This window comes from Phytophthora ramorum, assembly GCF_020800215.1.
Source record: "Phytophthora ramorum isolate Pr-102 chromosome Unknown Phyram_PR-102_s0002, whole genome shotgun sequence".
NCBI lineage: Eukaryota > Oomycota > Peronosporomycetes > Peronosporales > Peronosporaceae > Phytophthora > Phytophthora ramorum.
The window spans coordinates 954739-976487 of record NW_027150648.1 but is presented as its reverse complement, the minus strand read 5'-3'; the positions used below and the strand labels follow the sequence as shown (position 1 = coordinate 976487).

Sequence of the window (21749 nt, the reverse complement as noted above, 5' to 3'; positions counted from 1 at the left end):
GTACGAAGGCCGCCACCTCCACCGAAGGGCGTAAAACTTGGGCGAGCGCTGTAATCGCCTACAGCACTCGGATAAGTGCTGCGAGTATCCGCAGCACTAGAAGACGCATGCACCTGAAAACTAGCGCGCAGGGTCTTGAGGTCGTCAGGTACACACATGGACGTGTACCCGTTGATGTCCCGTTCAGTAATGCGTACTGCTCCGGGGTAGCAGTACTCACAAGCAGTGTCATAAGGCACTGCGCAAGGAAGTCCAATACCGACTGCACCATGGTGCAGTCGTTCAAGTTTACCACGCTTCGAGAACTTCTCGTAGCGCTCCCGCGCCTGGCTAATCCGATCGCGATAGCCAGCGGGGTTTTTGTTGAAGTTTTCAACAAAGGCACTCCAACTCTGACAAAGTGCCTGCCACTCGGGCACTTCGCTTCTGCGAGAAGTCTTCTTGCTCGCAAACCATCGGAGCTCATGGAAGAGCCCGATGTAGTAGTCGCGCCTTTGGTCCGTCATCGGATCAAAGTGCAATCGCTTCGCGACGTCATCGTCAACGATGGCGTTGCACGAGTACAGCGCGTACAGATTCGGTGGCGCGGTCGCACCGAATCGGCTGCTGATCTCAAGTTGAGACGGCATCCACGGCTCGCGCACTGGCTCAGTGCACGAGGCCGCAACAACAGCGGATGGAGCGGAGTCATCTCCATCCGCGGAGTCGTTAAGGCTCCAGCGGCAGCGAGCGGTGTTCCACTGCCGCTGCGCGAACGCTTCGAGCCCGAAGCGTTCGAGTCGTCCTCGCGTGGACGATGTAGACCCACATTGGGGTCAGTGTGGCCCGGAGACAAGGTGTCCTTGTCTCCTTCGAGTTCTCCCTCCTCGACTTCGCTTCCGTAGTCGAGGGGAACTCCCTCTCCACCCGGAGAGTAGATACCCACTCCGGTTTCGACAGCAATGATCTTGCCTGTCTTGTTTCGGATGGCATGAGAAACATGCCATCTCGAGTGGTATCCAGCGACAGAGAGGCGACTCTCTGTTGCCGCGCTTGTCGACATCGCCGTCGAGGCGATGTCAGTAGCGGTCGTGGCTGAGGCAGCGGCCGTCGTCGCCTTGGGGGCGACGACAGCACTTGCTGTTGCCGAAGCGGCCGGCGTCTTAGACGAAGACGTCGTTGGCGTGCTCATTGGGAATGAGCACGTGTTCTCCCGAAGAAAATACGGATTGACGTGTCGAGACCGGCACGTCAAATCCTAACGGGGGGATGGTGTAGCGGGGCTACACATTCGGTTCACCTCCTACCTTAGTGCAACATGCACTAAGGAATACATTCGGGTGACCACTCCACAGGGTGGTCCACATTCATAGCAAAAGACATATGACTGGTAGAAAGTAACACCTTTCTACCAATGAGAGTCATTCAATAGATAGGGGTTCTGCCAGTCATCCAATGGCAGAACCTCTCATTAGAAATATCAGTTTTAGGAGGAAACCCCATTTACAATCAATACAGTTCTCATTTGGCACCAAAGCTATCGTTCAGTTCCTTTATCTAGGTTTAAGTATACTTGCGGATACAAGTATACTGAACTTAAGTAAATCACTCCTACGCTTCCTCATACACGTGCGCACACGTGTATGCTTAAGTAGTGGGTCTAAGCAGACCCATTACACATTGCCTATTCCGGCACCGACGTCCATGAAGACGTCGTCCTCGCTCAGTGGTCCCATCGCGGCAAGCATCGAGGCGACACCCGGCTGAAGCAGCTCACCCGCGTTAGTTTGGGTCCTGGCGAATATCACTCGCCGTGATGTTAAAAATGGTGGCCAGAGCGCTGGATGCGACAGGCGTCGTGAGCAGTGACGTGGACTGCACCGCCGGCGCAACAGCCGCCTCCTTCTCCGCAGACTCCTTCTCCTCGACCGTGAGCAGTGACACGGACTGCACCGCCGGCGCGACAGCCGGCTCCTCCTCCACAGACTGATTTTCCTCGACCGTGAGCAGTGACACGGACTGCACCGCCGGCGCGACAGCCGGCTCCTCCTCCACAGACTGATTTTCCACACTTTCTATTGTCTTCAGCTCCGCTGGTGTCCGTTCGGGTGATGGTGGGAGTGTCGGCAGTGAGCGCTGACTCCCAACGCTTCTACAACGTGATGGACATCCGCTCGATGATAGCAGGCACCGCCCTGGCGCTGATCCACTGAAGAAGCACCGCGGGAAGTCCTTGACCGCCTTCCCATATGTCCGCTTGAGGGCCGCGAGGAGCAGTCGGAGCTGAGTGGCTGTCCGCTTGGACTTCGCCATGTGCCTCACCACGTAGCCCCATATCACCCGGATGCCTTCTCTCTCGAACTCGAGCGCAATCTGCACTAACTGTTTGTCTTCCCAATCAAGAAAGCTGGTCCACATGGCGATCAGGAAGAGTGCGTGTCTCTTGATTTAACTATGACCACAGGACTGCTCAATGGTGCCTATGTCTTAGTCTTTGTATTGCCAAGACGAATGGCACTGATTGGCTGACTGGTTTGGTAAGATATCAAAACATCATGAGATCCCCGGTTTATGGCCACAAATCAGGTGACTCCGGCGACGTGGCGCTATATATTACGAGCCAGTCCTTCGCACATGCCAGTACGCAACCTTTTGATTGGCGGAAACAAAAGACGATAGCGCCGACGCGCTTCAGAGCTAAAAGGGCACAAAATGCGCCCTTGTAGGGCTCTCTCGCCCACCGTGTTTTGCAAATGTGCTTAAAGAGCGAAAAATGTACCCTTCTACCGCGAAAGGGTTAATAATACACACCCTTCACTGTACAGATGTCCCCGACAAAAAAAAAGGTCGGACCAATAAAGACTACGAGACTACAAGATTCACTCAGGTGTCATATAGATGCAAGCTTGAAATATGATGCGTTTAAATTTTGTAACAAAAGGTGTTATAGCCTGTATCAAAACACGCGACTCGCTGCTGCCAGTAGTCTGGTATACTCAGTTGTCTATAGAGCTCAGTATTGGTGACGCAATGGTTGGTTGAGTGGCGCTAGCATGCCATCGCTGGCTGGAACGTAGATTCTCAAACGTAATTTCGCCCATCCTCGCCCAAAGACCACCAATTACCATGGAAAAGTCAGCCCCGCTAGCAAGACCAACCTAACTGGGCTTAGCGTCTGCAATTTTCACTATCGCACATACAGCGAGACACGATGTTGTACGACAAGATGTTCGACACCGTGCACGTAAACAAAAAACTTTTTTACATCACTCAGGCTTCCTGCTCCTGCCTGACGAAGAGGCACCTGTTCGACTACTTCGCAGCAAGCGCTACATCACTGAGGTGATGTTCTTGGCTGCGGTTGGCCGTCCGCGCTTCGACCCCGTAACACACCAGGTCTTCATAAGTACACTGAGTTACTCTGAATTTATTGTTTGCATGCACAGAAAGCTTCCCGTAATGACATTTTCCCACCAAGTTGCATCTACCTCAGAACTTCAGTTGGTGAAAGCGGCTGTCGTTGATGCGACAGACTGAAAGCCCGTTGCCTTGGGCAACTTGTTTGGCGATGTCATCACGGGCTTCAAACCACTTGTGCAGTTGCCGCTTCGGGCTTCCGCTTGGAGAGAGGGATAGAAGCGTGTTACTGCTGCTGCCATGCCGTTCTGCTCGACGAAGGTATTAATAATATACTTGCGCTGGTAGCTGATAGCAGTGCGAAGGCACTGGCTTGGCGAAGCCTCGAAGCCTTTCACGCGTGGGCGGCTTCCTCGGGGCATTCTTGCAGACTGAGTAATGGCGAAGTGCAGTGCTGATGAATGGCTAGCTCGCTGCGTAACCAATCGACTGGTGGTAATATATCTCCGGGGTGCCTTTCGATATGTCTGATAGATGATCAAAATGGAGTAATCTGATAGGTTGATATTTTTAACCGTCGCTTGCAAGGGGTGCCTTTCGATAAGAATTTTGCGGTGTATCCCATCCCGATCAGTTTCAAATCCCATGCACATCTGTACTCCCTGTGCGAGGTAAATTGCTGCTTGCAGTTGCAAATTTGCCAGGGACATCTGTAGTGACGGACGCCACTTACAGCGCATCGAAGTCGATTCAATGTTGACGTGGAAGGAAAAAACACATAAACATCAAATAGAAGGCTACCTTACCACCATGTCAAATGTTGACGTGGTACATCCGGATCGAAATGATGATGCAGGGCACCTGCTTCTTTTAAAATGGTCGGCTGCTGACAGTCATCATCTACTCCATACATGAAGTAGTATACCGTATAACCTGTGTAGTATCCGACACCCTTCTGACTTTTGGGTTTGGCCCCCTTAAAAATGATAATTCACAATCCCTGTGGAAAAGCAGACGTTTTGCTAAAAACCACCGAATTAGCACTCGCGAATGCTGCCATTAGATTCAGGAGGGGGGGGGGGGGGGGGTTACCCAGAAAACCCTCCCAGCGCGGGGAACAATTCGAACAAAGTCCAACGATTGCATTAGACGCTTACTTCTCCTCTAGACATCATATCTACTACGTCTTCTTCATCAGCAACCTCACCAACATCAGGATCAAGGAGCTGCAAACGCTCTAGTTCCTCAGCAAGAGCATTAGACGAGGCCTCGAACATTGGGTCGACAGGTGGCAAGGCAAGTATGCCGTTAAACCCGTTCGAGATCGTCGAAGCGGACAGCCCCTCCTACGCACTGGCAACCCAGTGAACCACATCATTCCTGGACGGCGCCTTGACCTCGCTGCTGCTGCTCTCCCTCCCCACCATCTTGGTCATCATCCAGCTTACCCAGCGCTGCCGCAGACGCTGCATCAGCGGGCGGTTCCAAGCAATGTCCGCCGGCTGGCAGACGCCTGTGTGCCCTGCTGGTACGTCCAGCAAGTGGATGTTTAGGTCATGAGCGCGGTTGCGTACCTCCGGCGTCCAATGTGCAGAGAAGTCGTCGAGGAGTAGAAGGACAGGCTGTTCTGGATGCTGACGTCCACCGAAATGATACTCCAGCCAAATGAGAGTCAGCGACGTGTTCCACCAACCCGTGTTATTAACGTAGATTTGGACGCCATGTCTGTCCTGGAGGCTCTCGATCTGCTTCCAAAGATGCTTGCCGAAGCCGTGTCTTAGGTCCACGTTATCGGCTTGCGTCGCTGCGACCTTGGATGGGCGGCCCTTCAGTATCAAAAACGGCGTCCGCTTCTCGCCGAAAGAGGACCCAAGCAGCATGCACGTCATCCTCTCCTTGTCCTTGCCACGTGTACAAACCCACACCGTTCGTGCGCCGCGCTTGTTGAGCGTCGTGCGCGGCACGTACTCGAAGACAACGGGCGTTTGATCGGCGTTGTAGGCGACATCAACGCCTAGGCGGTGCATGACTGCGCGCATCCTGGTATTAAAAGCAAAAACAGCAGCCTCGCCGTCTGCGGGGCTCTTCTGTCCTAGGCGCGTACGCGCACGAATCCAGCCCGCCAAGCCCATGTACCGGTGAAAACGCCGCGCGGTATACCAGCTGCTGCCGCATACTCCTGGGCCTTGAGCTGGAGCATTAGAGTCGAAACTGGCGCCCCATCGGCGCGGTAGGAGTTGACCCAGCGAAGAAGCTGAGACTCCGTCTGAGACGACAGCACAGTGGCACTTCCTGCAGGTCTGAGCTTGCGCAGTACGCTGGACGAGCTGCTCTTCCCGGCCTTCTCGATGGTATCGCGGCGTTTCCGCCACAGGTAGAAGCTCTTGCGCTTAGTCTCGAGCGAGGAGCCTTTGGCCTCAGGGTAGAACTTGGCGAGTGCAGAGGACACTCCGTGAGAATTAGAATGGTGAATGACATGGAGTCGAAACTCATACGTCGGCGTTGAGCGCTTGTACTGCCGAGCGCGGCGGCCTCCATCTTCACTTGCTCGTGCTCGGCCCATGAAGAGTTGGGAAATGACTGAGCTTCAGTGGTCTGGTGCCTAACTTTTATCGATCCTTGGCCACCATTTTTGGAGCTGTCGGAAATGACAACGATCCGGTGGTGTCGAAATTTCAGTCATTGGATTGGCTAATATGGCTTGTCGGATATAACATTCTATCAGATACTACACAGGTTATACGGTAGATAATTCGGGATGGATCCCATCTTGAGTTTTCTCCTTCTTCAATGATGATCTATTGTACATACATGTAGGCTACAGCGAAGCATAAGATGCTGTATCTGATGCAGGATTTACAGACTCTGGCGGAATGGATAAACGACCACTGGTGGTCAATGAATGGCCAGCCTCTGACAGTTCCCAATTCGCTCTGAACGCCACGCATTGCTTGTGTTCCTGTATCCCATGGGAGTTTCCCAAGTTCTATTGGTCACCGTCGTTGCCCTCTTCGCCTGTAGCGATTTTGCTGGAGTCGTAGAAGCCTACCCGATCAAGCGCTCAGCGGTGACTTCGACTGACACTCTCACTCATGGCCACTCAATCGTCGCGGGAGGAAGATCGCTGCGTGTGGAACAAACAACAAACGTCGAAGACGGCGACTCCGAGGAGAGGGTGAATTTGTGGACAAAAATTTCCAAGCCTGTGAAACTCAAATTGTGGCGCTGGAGAGGCAAATCAGACGACTTTGTCAAAAGCGAGCTCGGAATGAAGGCCTTGTCAGGAGCAGCGCTTAAAGCGCATCCGAACTACCGTACCTATCTGAACTTCAAACTCGGCAAGTGGTACCGAAACGAGAAGCTTACCACGCTTGGTGCCTGGGAGCGCTTGAAGCTGAGTGACATTCCTGTTGACAAGCTTCGCAGTACCGACGACTACATGATCTACGTCCGCTATGTGAATATCTTTGACGATAATGCTATGCGAGCAGTGAAGGCCAAGCGCAAGACGCCCCCTCTAGTGAGTACTAATTTTGATAGTGAGGCGTCCAAGCTGGAGATGTTCGAGAGAGCGTGGATTTGGGGAGTGACTAAAAGATCCGACGATTACGTTTTAACGGCGCTGGGAATGAAGGAGGTATCAGAAGAGGAGGTGCTACACCACGCAAACTTCGGATATTATTACATATATATGAAAACATCATTGGAAATGACGTATCTAAAGGGATAGATGAATCATCACACTGGTCAAAGTTCAGGTTAACCCTTTCGCGCTAAAAGGATACTTTTTTCGCCCTTTAAGGGTTTTTGCAAAACATGGTGCGAATGAGACGTGTCCAGGGGCGCATTTTGTGCCCTTTTAGCTTTTTGAGGTCTGACGTACTCACGTATTTTGTTACTACCAATCACAGCAGAGGGTGCAAGCGCATGCCTTGGTCTGGCTCTTTAAAATACGTGCGATGTCACCCATTTGCGTTCATAAACTGAGGATCCCCCATCATTTTTTTTATCTTACCGATTCAACCCTCCCCTCAGCGCCAGTCCTTACAAACAGCTATACACATGCACCATTCAGTTGCAGTGGAGCTATAGTTAAATTAAGACACACGCACTACCTCAGCCATGCGCACCAGCTTTCTCGATTGGGAAGACAAACAACTTGTTCAGATCGCCTACGAGTTTGAGAAGGAAGGCATTCGGATCACATGGGCTTACGTGGTGCGTCGCATGACCAAGTCTAAGCGGACAGCTGCCAAGCTTCGGCTGCGCCTCGCATCTCTCAAGCGGACGTATGGTAAGTTCGTCAAGGACTTTCCGCGCTGCTTTTTCGGTGAATCAGCGCCAGAGCGGTGTTTGCTGTCGTCTGCAGATGCCCGGCACGTGGGGTCGTCAGGAAGCGTAGCAGTGAGGCGGAAGGTGGAGCCATCATGGTGAGGCGACAGATGGGCGCAGTGACGAAGCGGTCGGCTGCGGTGATGAAGCCGTCGAGCAGTGCAGTGATGGAGCAGTTGGGCGGCGCGTCGGATTCGTCGATCACTCCGGCGATGGAGCAGTTGATTTGCGCGTTGGAGCTGTCGGCGTGCACAGTGGTGAAGAGACCTGGTAATGCGTTGGAAACGCAGTCGGTCAGTGTAGTGCTGGACTTCAGGCTCCGCCCCGATTGCCAGCAACGTCATGTTTTTCGTTGCTCCTGCTGCATGACGCAATACGAGTCCTGGCCTCGATATTTAGCAATATTACTGCGGGAGACATTCGCCAGGACACTGGTAGAACGCAAAACAATGCGGGGGAGTTGCTGCCATCCGGGGTTGCTGCCATGATCACGGATCTGGGGCCATTGAACACGCATGACATCTTTCTTGATGTGGGCGCTGGTATTGGCAATGTACTAGCTCAAGTTGCTCTTACTACCTGCATCAGCAAATGTGTTGGGGTCGAAGTTCGCTCTGATTTGTGTACTCTCGGAGAACAGCACATTCAAAGACATGCTGATTCATTCCCACTTCTGCGGAAGGTGGTCATGAAGGCTACAGACGTACGAGACGTGGCACTATCTGTACGAAGTCCAACTTGTGATGCTACAATTATCTACGCGAATTACTTTCTTTTCGAAGAATCAGCAAAGCTGTTTGTAGCCCAAGAACTTAGCGCCATGCCAAACGCACGAATTATTGTTGCGACTGCTCGCTTCTGTCCGCGACACAGTGGTAGATGTTCGGAACCATTCTGTCTCCGCTGGAAGCTAGCCGACGAACGGATGGTTGAATGCAGCTGGAAGTCTAATTTGACCCCGATCTATATTTTCAACAAAATATAGTGATAAAACCACCAATACTACAAACTTCTTGAGCACTGCGAGGAACGCGTCTGCACGAACACCAATAGCTTGGCCGACAGCATGTTCACACCATCACCCCGACCGTCACCGCTAGCAGCGGTGGCAGAACCACCCCATCCAGCAGCAGCAGAAGCACAACCTGGCCAGCATCGCGCCAGCTTCAGCAGCTCACCCACCGACGACAGAAGCTATAAGATAATTTGACGCACAACGTCTGGCTTTGGGCTTGGTTCAGGTAGGTTGCGCTTGGTAGGATTACTTTCAGCAGCGGTGCTTTTAGCTTGAGCTAGAGACGAGCCCCTGCGAATGTTACCTTTCACGGTGAACAGATCTTGGAGCAAATAAAACCTGTGAAATTTATCCCAACATGTCCAAGATTGCTGTGGACACATCCAGCTCGGTGGGTGCTTCTCGTTTACTTCTTGACACAAGGACACACTGTGAGTAAGGCAGTATGTTGTTACCTCTGTCGGGTAGCGATCCTCCCAGCCGCACACAACACATCTGCGTCGCTTCCGGCTCTTCTTGCTGTGAATTTTCTTCGAGGCAACGGCAGTGCATCGCTGGACGGGAACGTTTGCACTGGGGATCGACACTAGTGTCGGCGCAACGCCTTCAACATCCACGGCCTCGTTTAGTGAACTACTTCCGTACACCATACGACCCTCGCTGGGAGCTTCAATCCACTTGCCATTCATGAGCTGACACGCCAAATCCATGACATATTCGCGATGTGGATCACGCGCAGGAGGACCGACTCCTGCTAGCCGCCGCGTCAAATACGCATTTGATCGAGCAATATCTATCATTGCTGAGGCAAGGTTTTTATGCCACTTCTTGAAGGAGTAACCATCTGCAATGGAAAATCTGCCTCGGATCTGGTCCAACCTGTCCACCCCTTGCATTTCTGGTTGTACTGACCTATGCATGTCGGAGCAGCAAATTCTTGTGACGAATTGCCCACCATTCTTGTAACAGGTGTAATCGTAGATGGGTCGGCATTCGACACCATGTTGACGATGTCGCCGTCGCACCACGACGCAGCGATCATGCTATAATCATGGGAGATGGCCTGGAGGAGGTCGCCGCGCGTACATTTAGAATCATCCAGGATCGTGTGACGAGGGAAGTGCTTGCTGTTAGATTTGATGGTTCCTCGACCGTAAAGACCTTTGAGCTTCAGCTCTTGAAGCAGTTGGACCGAAGTGTAGTAATTGTCCATGTTGATGATGCGGTTAGTGCCGAAAAATGGCCTCACGACCTCCAACACGTGCTGTCGAATCTTAGACACCTTGTCAAATTCTACTCGCAGCGACAGTGCTTCTTCCTGTACAACTACGCCATCGAGCCGGTCGCCAACATCACACCTACTGCAATGTAGCTTGTAGTTTAGAGCGATCCAGGTAGATGAGCAGCAGGCAACATAGAACCGAAAATTGTATTTACCCGTTGGCTTCATGGGATTGAATACAAGCATGTGCCTTTCTTGTCGAGCCCGACACGCTATACTGGCTTCGTCCAAAGCCACATTACGTCCAACCTTGACATAGAGACCACCAGTCACTTTCAGCAAGTTTAGTAGAGGTCGGATACGAGCAGCAGCGTCACGATCCAGTGTGGTCGGTACAGCATTGAAACTCAGGCAGCACCGCAGAAGTTTGAAGCGACTTAGAGACATCACGCTATCCAGCGAGACGGAGTTCCCACCAAATATCAGGTCTTCTGGTTGTTGGCCCCAGTAGTTCGCATAGTCACCTTTGTCGTTCAAGGCCATATAAAACATGATGCCTAGAAACGCCATCAGCTCCGCGAGTGTGAATGGTGCTCCAAATTTGATGTCGTGCACAATAGCATACTTGTTCGTCTCGAACAGCACTTGGCGCCAGAAGTACAGAGGCAGGTACGCAAAAAAGCTGGAGGTGGCCGAGTGTTCAAACAGGTGTTTATACTGTGGTAGAAGGGTCGTTTTCGTTGAGCCGTCGGCAAGCTGGTAGAGGTCAGTCGGCGCGTCAACTTCTCCGTTGGGCTCAAATCGCAGATTTCGATTCGCTTCGACTTCTTCCATATTGGCAGGAAGCAAAACACCCGGATCAAATTCTCTGTATTCTTCCACCACTTGCAAATTGTCGTCATCATCCACGTCAATGTCATCGTCGGCGTCACCCGTTACTATCCCTTGCCGGTCGGGGTTGTCCTTCAACCGGGTAAGCTCCTTCAGCTCCAGATTGAACACATCCGACACTCACATGTTCCACAGCGTTCTGGAACTGAGCATCCAGCCAGTGGATCTCAAACAGTGACGCAAACTTTCCTCGCATCGGACGTCGGCAAACACGTCCCACAATGTATGCCGGTCCGATAGGGCGGTAGAGCTTGGACTTCATCCAGGTCTCGCGCTCCGGAGTGAATGCCACCAACTTATTCATGTATACCTCCTGCAGCATTATCGGAGGTGTCCTCGCTGGCTGGGTCAGATGTAACGAGTAGGGCGTTTGCCCCCGAGTTGTGGCTTGTGGCGTCCCAGGAACAGCGCTTGATACTACAACAAGTATACAAATATCCATATTAATACATACATGATGAATGCTTAAACAGCAGACGGCAACAAGACAACTACGCACCCATTCCATCGCCACGTCCTTCATCACTGCCACGTCCGCCGACGCGGCCACCACTGCCACGGCCGCCGTCACTGCCTGCCATGTCACGTCCGTCGTCGCCACCAACATGTCCACGAGCGCGAGCAACAACACCACGTCCGCCGTCGCCACCAACAATGCCATGTCCGCCGTCGCTGCCACCACCACTGTCCGCGTTTGTTTTGAGCTCCATCCACACTTGGCCTGGATGCCGGCAGATTACCGCTGCCGTCTTTGTTACTGCCTGTTGCTGCTACGCACCACCACGCACAAATATCATCAGCTGCAGTCACTACTCTTGAATCAATCGGATACGCACCCGGTGCCACGCCATGGCCGCCATCGCGGCCATCACTGCCTCGCCCGCGCTCGCGCCCTCCTCGATCTTCGTCCACTCTTGACCTGGATTCGGCAAGCTCGTTGCTGCCGTTGTCGTTTCTGCCCCCTGATGACATAACAACCCCTCATGCGTCGTTAGCACCACCGCCGCGCACGTTCACACAAGCAAGACTCGTACTTGTGAGGGCGGCAACATACCGAAGAACAGCGGCCTCGCCAAGAAGGTAATCGACGCCTTCTTGACCGTCTGCATCACCACCCGGTCGAACGTAGCGATAGCGCAGGTCCAGACTACGTCTGGGAGGCGGTTTAGAATACCAGCCAGACTTCTTGAGCCATGTCCACACGTCATTGAATGCGACGACACCGCCCAGATCGCTTGCTGCGCTCGCTAGGTGGCGCACCCGTCGACGTGGACGCTTCTCTATGATTTTTCGCGCTTCATCGCGGTCGCGCTTCGGCATCCCCGCGAGGGAGAAAAATCGGTTGTGTGGCCTGCGAGCGTCATGGGTTTTATGTCTCAAGGCATAAATTAATAGAGTTATGATGCCAGACATAATTTATTCATTACTCTAATTGATACCAATCGGTTTGGGAAGGTGATCATTTTATAGGTTCGCGCCAAAAACTAAAATTCACCCCAGGGTCTCTTTGGATGAGTAAATCGGTCAACGGCATAGTGAGACAGAGATATTTACTCCCATTGGTGCTTATGGATAGAGCGGGAACAGACAGGCATAGGATTTACCAATCAGATGCATATATGGAAGACCAAATCAGTAAAACTCACAATTCATAATAGCCAAGCGCACAGCAGTTCAGCGCTCATCTCTGCTAACCAGCCTTGTAAACTCAACTCTCTGGTCTATCTATTCCTCTGCTAAACTACCTTTCCCCACTGCACTAGACGTCCATACGACTGTATATTGTGCTCCCGCACAGACCGCGGCTAGCCTGTGGCAGGCTGCCTGCCTCGCTAATCCAGGGCAACTAGCTTGCGTCGTCATCGTAGTGACGTGTACGCAGCTTCAACCGCGTCATCGCGCGGAGACGAGACTGGTATGGTATTTTACGAAGGCTGCGATTTCTTACCGCGTAAATTTCGTTGCATTTCAACCAATGATCGTCGAATTCGTCTAGTCGCCGCAAGAAAAAAAAATGAGCCAATCCGCTGCGTCTTTGGAAACTACCATGAAAACCTTAAAGGGCGAATTTTGTACCCTTTTAGACCGTCCGGCTTTCTCTATCCCGCATCCGGGAGGATAGTGAACAGCACTCAAGCCTCACGCGAGTACCGTGAAAACCTTAAAGGGCGAATTTTGTGCCCTTTTAGATCGGAGTATCTTGACCTTGTATAGTATACTTTATCCAAGGGCGTCGCGAAAAGGTTAACTTAACTGTAAGTTATCCTCGACTTATTGCAACGCCGAGCATTGTTTTAGATACTTCGAAGTAAAAGTTTGCGAGTAGCTTTTGGTTTGATGGCCATTTCCGGGTCAAGCGGTTATGTAACATTTCGGCATAGTGCACCACAACCGCCTTCATTTTAAAACAGCCCTGCCGACTTCCTTCAGGTCACGTTGTCATGAGTGTTTGACGTCCCGAAATAAGAGATCTGGGCCATATGACACGCGCTATCGACGAGTTTCTGGACGTCTTCTCGCTGAAGTGGAAACCTATACACACTCTGCGCCTCGTGTCGGCCATTGCAGTTTCTGCGCGCTCGAGAACCTCCGAGTCGTGACACAAGCTACAACGGCCCATTTTGAACGATGCGGCTTCTGCACAAGGTGATATGAGCACTCTCAAACATTTAAGCAAAGGGCTGGTGGAATATTTTTATCGAGCGCACCAAGACAGTAAGTGCATCTTCAGCAGGAGGACATCTGGAAATTATGAAAGGGCTGCATGCCGACCGGAATTTGGGATTACTGGTACCGAGGTGGCATGGAAATTTGTGGCGCGATCTGGAAGTACGACGTTGAAGTGATCGAGTGGCTGAAGGTAAATGCTCAGCTTGACCGAGAATACGCGGCAAAATTGCTGTTGGGGGCTGCTGCACAAGGAGATCAACGTCTTGTTGAATGGATACAGGATGCATCGGGTTGGAGCACATGTATTTGACAGTACCCAACGTTCCTCTCGTCGCCCACACTCCGAAAATGCTTTGAATCGCTTTCTCTAAATACTGTAAGTAAACCAACATTGGAGTATCTGGACGGCGTCACGCTGGTAAATTACTCGACAGATCTAGCTGGCACGTTCCAAATGCACCACCTCGAGCCAACTAATCGGGCGCTCGCCCTCCACGGACAGAAAAATCGCGTTCCTGAGCGTGTTTTTATCTTGTCACTCCATTGCAGTTGCACGCAAGAAACAGAGAAGTGGACCATCGCGAGCGCCACCAGTACGTTTTCAGCTAGACCAACACGTGCTATCCAGCATTTTTGCGTTTGCAGCGCCCGTGTTTTACGTGAAGTGTACCTCCATACCGCCAGAGACGATGAAGCATGGTTTTTTTTGACTGACGTTCCAATATGATGGAGCATCAGTACTAGAGAGTTGAGGAGCAGAGTAAAGTACATGTAAGCAGTTCAGGTAGCCATGTTCATTAGTATTGTTTGTAGTTAGCTTCCTGTTTTGGTTATCTTCAGTTTTACTTCATTCTCTTCTCCAGCGCCATATCTACTATTTGCACACGAAGTGCAAGTTGAGTTGCTCTATGCCAAAAGACTTCTGTTGCTGGATGAAAAACGGCATTCTAGGTGGAAGATGAGGAAGTATTTGATGAAGACGTTCCTGTTATATTTCAGCTGTTCATGCTGAAAGGAGCGACCAAGTTCAGCTTTCCCAAAAACGTCAGAGCGGACCTCATCCGCTGGTTTGGCGTGAATCCAAGGGAAAATCCGACTGAAGAATATCTCAGCACTTTGAAGAAAATTGCGACACTGGACAAGAACTTGCAGCCACACAAGCCTGGAGTGGATACAAAGATTCCCGTGCGAATGGTAATTGGATTTACTTCGGACGCTTCAGGAGGATTATAGCGTTGCAAGATGTTTGAAATGCTGAAAATGCGGTAAGGGAGGAATGGGGAGTTTATCAGCGGAATGCGAAGGTCAAAGACGTCGAGCTTGGATCATTGCGATGCACATATGTGATGGAGCCAATAATTTTAGACCACGGCGACGCGGCGGTGCCTCCCTCAGTAGCCGATATGGTCATTGAGTTGATGCCCGACAATGCATGGTTGTCTCAAGTGCTCAACGCCTACGTGAACGCGGATCCAGAAAGTTATACTTTGATGAAACAGCAGGTGAACATTCACCATCACTCCAAATCGGAGCCGTTGATATGAACTTTGACAACCAGCCTCCGAGCCCATGATTATGAGGCAATGTGTTCCGCTGTCGTGAACAATAAGATAACCAAGAATATTTCGATGTATGCGAATAGAAATTCCAGCCTTGGTGGTGGAAACAGTGAAGACACGTGGAAGGGACTTGCTTATTCCTTTTGAGCCCGTGAAAACTCGTCGCTGGAGTCTTTGGCACTCACTTCCATTGTCACTGCCACCATCGAGGACATGGAGGGTTTTACTGCTATCCTGAATTCGGATCATCCCGAAGAAGTCCTTTGTGGCTAAAGACAGAAGCTAAGACCGCACTTCTGAGTGCACTTCTTCCCCAGAGAGTTTCATTAACAAACGGAAACGCGAGGACTGTGAGTCTATATTTCGCATTGGCGCGCTGGATGATCCCGTACTGTCCAACATTTTTCGGTTCGCTGCTCATATTCTACGTCAGGTCTATTTCGACAAGCCTATCGGTAGAGCAAGCAGTCTTTTTGAGTTTGAAAATTGCCGCGCTCCAGTACCGATTTAATAAATCCGCAAAGGTGATTGCTCTCTTAAACATCCCTTTAGGGGATGTTTCATTGAACTTCAGCACGACACAATCAAAGATAGCAAGTTACCGTTAGCAAATTCTGGAGCATGAAAGGTGGTACATTCATAATATCACGGTCACCGACTTCGAGCTTGAGATTTCGAAAACTGGTTGATCTAACAAATAATCCAACATCTCACAACTTTGAAGAAATATCTCGATGAGAGCCTTAGCTCCTTTGGGATCGATACCACAATTCTGGGCGAGTGGATGCCTTATTACCGAAACGAGCGCCTCTGTTGTGGAACTAAAGAGTCAATCACCCAACAATGGGGTGATTGACAGCGACACCACATTTCAGTTTGTTTAACCCATCAACCTCCTCACTTCACAATCTTATATGTCTCTGTCAGAAGCTGCTGCGGTGGATGCGGACGCCAGTGCTTCTTCGTCCCTGTCGCTCTTCGTCCTCTGCAGTCGCGTCTCGTCGCCCAAGCGGCAGAACGAGGTGCTGCAGCTGCAGCTTCTGGACGCCTCGACGCTGTTGGAGACCCAAGTCGCTCCCAGTCACAAACCGCGAGCGCTTGACTGCTCGGGCGTTGAATATGTCGATGCAATCGAGACAGCGCTCAGTCCTTTAGCGAAGGATGAGGCACCTCGCTTCGAGCTCCGGTGGTCGAGAGAGACACGGACGTTGACGCTCATGGAGCGCGCAGGGTTCGCTATGAAGTTCTCGCGTATTAATTTCCAGAGGTCAGACGACGAGGACAAGTGGAGGGAGTTGCTGCATCTTGTGGCGCAGCAGCAGAGAGAAAATGGGGAGAAACTAAGAGATACAGAGGGGAAAGTCGCGCAGCTGGATACGCTGTTGAAGCAGAAGGAGGCGTTGCTGGACACGGCGTTGACGCACAAGCAGAAGACGGAGGATACGTTGTTTGAAGGGTTTTGTGCCGTGCTGAACGCCAAGAAAGATGAGATTAAGAGACTGCAGAATGAGATGGAGAGGGCTCAGGAGGTGGCGGCCTATGATATGCAATCGGATGCGAAGAGGAAAGTCCCGGCGGGGAAGAGAGCGAGGAAAAAACCAGGCGCGAAGCTCAAGAAGGTGGAGAAAGAAGAAGATGATGAAGATATGAGTGACGGGTCCAGTAAGGAGAGTGACGATGAGAGCACGGTGACGGAGGGGGAGGACGATAACGAGAGCGAAAGGAAGCGCACGAAGAAAGACGCTATTAGTGCCTACAGCCAGGTGCCAGCTCTACGCTCGAGCTCGGTGCAGATCAGCTCCGCGGAGGACCTGCTGTCGAGTATGGATGATATTATCAAGAACGAAGCGGAAGCGGATGAAGCTGTGCAGCGAGGTAGCAGCAGTCAGGATGTGAAGTCAGAACCAGTTGTGTCTGCTGGCAGTTCACGAACAAAAAGGGCTGCTACAGTGAAGAAGAAGGTAAGCCCTCCGCCCAAGCCGACACCTGAACCGGTGAAGCCGCCTCGTTCAATTCCACAAGTGGATGAACCGATGGACTCGGAAGAAGAAGATATCCTTGACATGCTATCGTAGCCAGGCTTTGGTATTATTTCACGAATGAAAGTCAGTTTTGCTCTAGCAACTTGTGGGGTCTTGTGTCAGAAGAAATGTCTTGTTCAAGAGATGCCGACCTCGTGTCTGCAGCTCTGCAAGTTCCATCATATTGTACCGATCACCCTTTAGCTCCCCGTGTGAAACTCACGTTCCAAAGGCCAAGTCGCGCGCTAGCGAAACAAAATATGACTTGCAGGAAGATGATATCTCCAACAAGTTTATGAATGACCAATGGAGATGATAGAGTAGCGATGTACGACCAGAACACCTTTGCTCTTCATGCATATCTGATTATGATGCTGATGCCAGCACTATTGGCTGCCTTTGTACCTTTTGCTTTGGTCTCCCCATTTCGAGCATACCAACGAATTATTATGGCTTACAAAACGAAACTCCTTTTCCCTCAGTCAATGAGCTATCAGCCAGAAACTCGCAGTCATCCAGTTGATGCTTGCAGTACCGCAGTAGCCATTCCATGATTCCTACTCGAGCAGCCGACAAAATACATGCTGGGGGATCGATATTCTACACCTCTCTCTGCATACAGACAGATGCAGCACAATGTCAAAGTTTCCTCGGGACACAGCATCTTTTATTACTACAGGACTGCAACCCTCGGCTCGATGTCTGTGGATCCGTCCAGATACCCGGCACTCACTGCAAGCACTTCCATGGCGCGAGTAGAACATCATTTTGTGCACTTGGAATACAAAAACTTCACAGCCTCAAGGTGACCCCTGCCTGCAGTAGTGTCCATTGCTACCGTACTGCATCCTTCAGCTCGATTCGCATGCAAACATTCCACGATTTCTAACTGGCCTCTGCTGTAGAAGCGGCCAAATCCATGGTTGCAGATGTGCATCCCTCATTTCTATTCCCACTCAACCAAGCGACTCCAGCTAAATAAACCACTTTCAGCAGCGCCGTCCATTGCTGCAAATGTGCAGCGTCTGTGGTTCCTGGAATGGGCTGTTGAAGAGGAAGTGGTAGGCGACCGTACCGGGACAGGGGTTGCAGCTGATCATGACAGTTTACAGAACGACAAAGGCCACTGCGTTTGAGAATGCTGTCCAATGGAGATTTGAAAATGTTGAAGTGGTTTCATGAAAAAGACTGCAGCAACAGCACGATCAAAATTAGCAGACCGATCTTCCAGCTCACAATGCATGAGTATCCACTGTACCACTCCCCAATGGTACTTGTGCTGGGCCGTCCTCTTGTCTCCATCAGCTGCAACCCGATGCATCCTGTATCCACTCAACAAGACGTTGATCTCCTTGTGCAGCAGCCCCCAACAGCAATTTTGCCGCGTATTCTCGGTCAGATTGAGCATTTACCTTCAGCCACTCGATCACTTCAACGTCGTACTTCCAGATCGCGCCACACATTTCCATGCCACCTCGGTACCAGTAATCCCAAATTCCGGTGGTCGGCATGCAGCCCTTTCATAATTTCCAGATGTCCTCCTGCTGAAGATGCACTTACTGTCTTGGTGCGCTCGATAAAAATATTCCACCAGCCCTTTGCTTAAATGTTTGAGAGTGCTCATATCAACACTCATGACAACGTAAACTGAAGGAAGTCGGCAGGGCTGTTTTAAAATGAAGGCGGTTGTGGTGCAGTGCCGAAATGTTACATAACCGCTTGACCCGGAAATGGCCATCAAACCAAAAGCTACTCACAAACTTTTACTTCCAAGTATCTAAAATAATGCAATAAGTCGAGGATAACTTACAGTTAAGTTAACCTGAACTTTGACCAGTGTGATGATGATTCATCTATCCCATTAGATTCAATTTTGTCCTCGCATATTTCACGTAGTATCGGGAGTTTGCGTGATTTATCAGCACCTCTCCTGATACCCCCCTCATTCCCAGCGCCGTTACAACGTAATCGTTTGATCTTCCAGTCACTCCCCAAATCCACGCTCTCTCGAACATCTCCAGCTTGGACGCCTCGCTATCAAAATTAGTACTCACTAGAGGGGGCGTCTTGCGCCTGGCCTCCACTGCTCGCATAGCATTATCGTCAAAGATATTTACATAGCGGACGTAGGTCATGTAGGCGTCGGTACTGCGAAGCTTGTCAACAGGAATGTCACTCAGCTTCAAGCTGTGACAGGCCTCTGTCATACGGGTGCCACCGCGTGTGCGCGGTGGCCAATCAGAGTCGAGCGTACAACCGTTGGTTGGGACGGTCTCGAGTCTCGACACTGCATGTCCACATCAATCAATTAGAGTTCATTTTACCTACTTCCTCGCAACTACAGTATACGTCGGTAACGGGTTCTGTTAGCCCGTTACACCTGGTAGCACTTCGTCGTCCGTTCAACGCCCAAGATCAAGATGAACGACATCTCGAGTATGTCGTTGGAGCACGAGAACTTCCCGCACCTGACGCTGATGGAGTGGGAAGCACTCCACCGCCTGGCAGCGGTGTCAGGCGACACGGTCGTCAAGACGCTCCTGACGACTGGAACGGAACACGAACAACGCTTGTGTGCTCAAGAGTTCTTAACGCGTGAGCTCGCTGATCTACGTCGGCGTGCGACGACTCCCACGCCGTCCAAGAACAAGACCGACATCGTCAAGCTCGATGTCTCCACATACAGCGGCGAAGGCAAGACCCGCCTTCACCTGAACCGCTGGTTCTGCGAGGTGGACATAGCGATCGAAGCTCGGCAATTGTCTACCGAGCTCGCGCGCACGCGCTTCCTGCTTTCCAAGTTGTCCGGGAAGGCGAAGGAGTGGGCGCTCGGCCGACTCGTGGCCGACGCCTCCTGCTTCCCGACGATGGCAGCTATGCAGGCTGACCTGCGACTCGCGTTCGAGCCGCCCCAAGATGAAAGCGTTCAACGGTCGGCATTCCTTTCGCTAAAGCAGGGACGTCTGACCATGCTCGAGTACATTCAACGCGCGCGCCATCTCGCCTCGTGTATCACGACGCAGCCAGTCGACATGGCCACACAAGTCCACGTCTTTGTCTCCGGTATGAATGCTGGCTACCAGCGCTTCTACTTGACCCGCAAGACGCCATCGACGCTGGAGGAAGCCTTCACTGTCGCTTTGCGTGAAGACTATAGTGTGTCGGCATCGCAAGCTTTCGATGTCTCACGGCCTCTTGTCCCTGACCCAGAGCCCGAACCCATGGAGGTGGATGCTATCCAGTCCTATCGCGGACGTCGGGAGCCGACGTCGCCTTCACGCCAATCCTCCACTCGGGGGTCGCGTCCTATGAAGTGTTTTCGATGTGGCAAACCTGGCCATCGCGCGGCGGTGTGTCGTGCTCCGTCGCCCATGGCGGCGAACGCTACGACTGCGAACGACGTCGCCGCTCCAAAAAACGGCGACGACCAGTAGGTGCGGGGCGCCCTACTGGGTGTGTACGGAGCGATGGTTCTCTGGTGGCAGAACCTCCTCCTAGCCCTCCCGTGCTTCACGCACGCCTATCAGCCACCACATCTGGCAGCGACTCGAGACTGATCGTACTCAGTCTCCACGTTGAAGGTGCACAGCGCCCAATACGCGCCCTGCTGGATTCCGGCGCGACGAACAACTTCGTTCGCGCCGCGAGTTTGTCGGCATTGCCGGCGGACATGAGCATCCGCGAGAGCGGCGGTGAGATGATCGTAAAGTATGCTGACGGGAAGCCGCGGCGTACGCCACGGCGATCTGCCACCTTCGCGTACGAGTTTGACGGGTTCCGCGGCTCGGAGGAGTTCTTGGTGATCGAGCTGAGTGGCTCCTTCGACTGCGTCTTCGGAATCCCGTGGCTCGCTCGCCACCAGCCTGCCATCGATTGGCTCGCTGGTACAGTCCGCCCCCGCGATATCGACGTGAATGCCGTCGAAGCGTTCCTGTGCGGAACGCCAAACCAATGGCCGCATGTTACAGTCATGGACCCCGAATCCATGGCCCATGCTGCACCCGAAGCGAGCGATGGCCCTTCATGTGCAGTATGCGAAAACGCAACCTGCGCCGGTCCTGAGCAGGAGTCTCAGGACGCGTCCGATGTGGTCGAGCATGGGTTCCCACGTCCCGATGAGCAGTGGTTCTCGGATGAAGACGATGATGACGTGGTCGAGCATGGTTTCCCACGTCCGGATGAGCAGTGGCTCTCCCCCGAAGAAGAAGATGACGTGGTCGAGCATGGGTTCCCACGTCCGAGTGATGATGTGGTTGAGCGTGGCCTCCCACTTGCGGTCGAGCATGGATTCCCGCGGGTGGTCGAGCGAGAGCTCCCCGAAGAAGTTGACGCGGCCGAACAGCTGGCTCCGCGTCTTGGTGCCGATGTCGAGTTCCGGCACCCCGAGTCTGCTGACGTGATCGAGCATGGGTTCTCACTGTCAGCTGTGGAAGACTCTCCACGCCCGGTTCGTCGTCGCGGTCGTCGTAAACCGCGACGACCTCGTGCGCCGTCGCGGGATCCAGTCGAAGCTGAGACCGAGATGATCTCAGTCCTGGTGGGGAATGACGCGGACGAACCTCCGCGTGCGTGCAACGTCGAGGTCGCACGTCCTCCATGCGACGCTGCCGAGATCACTCGACTGCCTGGCCTCTCGTGGAAACATTTCCTTCGCGACTTGAAGAAGGGCGAGATCGAACAAGTGTGCATGATCGTCGCCGAAG

At 52.1% G+C, this 21749-nt stretch overlaps 2 protein-coding genes across 2 annotated transcripts; both read left to right on the top strand.

Moving 5' to 3' along the window:
* Positions 1 to 6304: 6304 nt before the first annotated feature.
* Positions 6305 to 7066, top strand: KRP23_1762 (RxLR effector protein Avr1; the record flags this gene model as incomplete). Its single annotated transcript, XM_067896045.1, has 1 exon — positions 6305 to 7066. One exon carries the CDS (start codon positions 6305 to 6307, stop codon positions 7064 to 7066), a length of 762 nt encoding a protein of 253 aa, XP_067749095.1.
* Positions 7067 to 15939: 8873 nt separating this feature from the next.
* KRP23_1761 (uncharacterized protein) lies at positions 15940 to 17100 on the top strand (the record flags this gene model as incomplete). Its single annotated transcript, XM_067886416.1, has 1 exon — positions 15940 to 17100. One exon carries the CDS (start codon positions 15940 to 15942, stop codon positions 17098 to 17100), a length of 1161 nt encoding a protein of 386 aa, XP_067749094.1.
* Positions 17101 to 21749: the final 4649 nt, after the last annotated feature.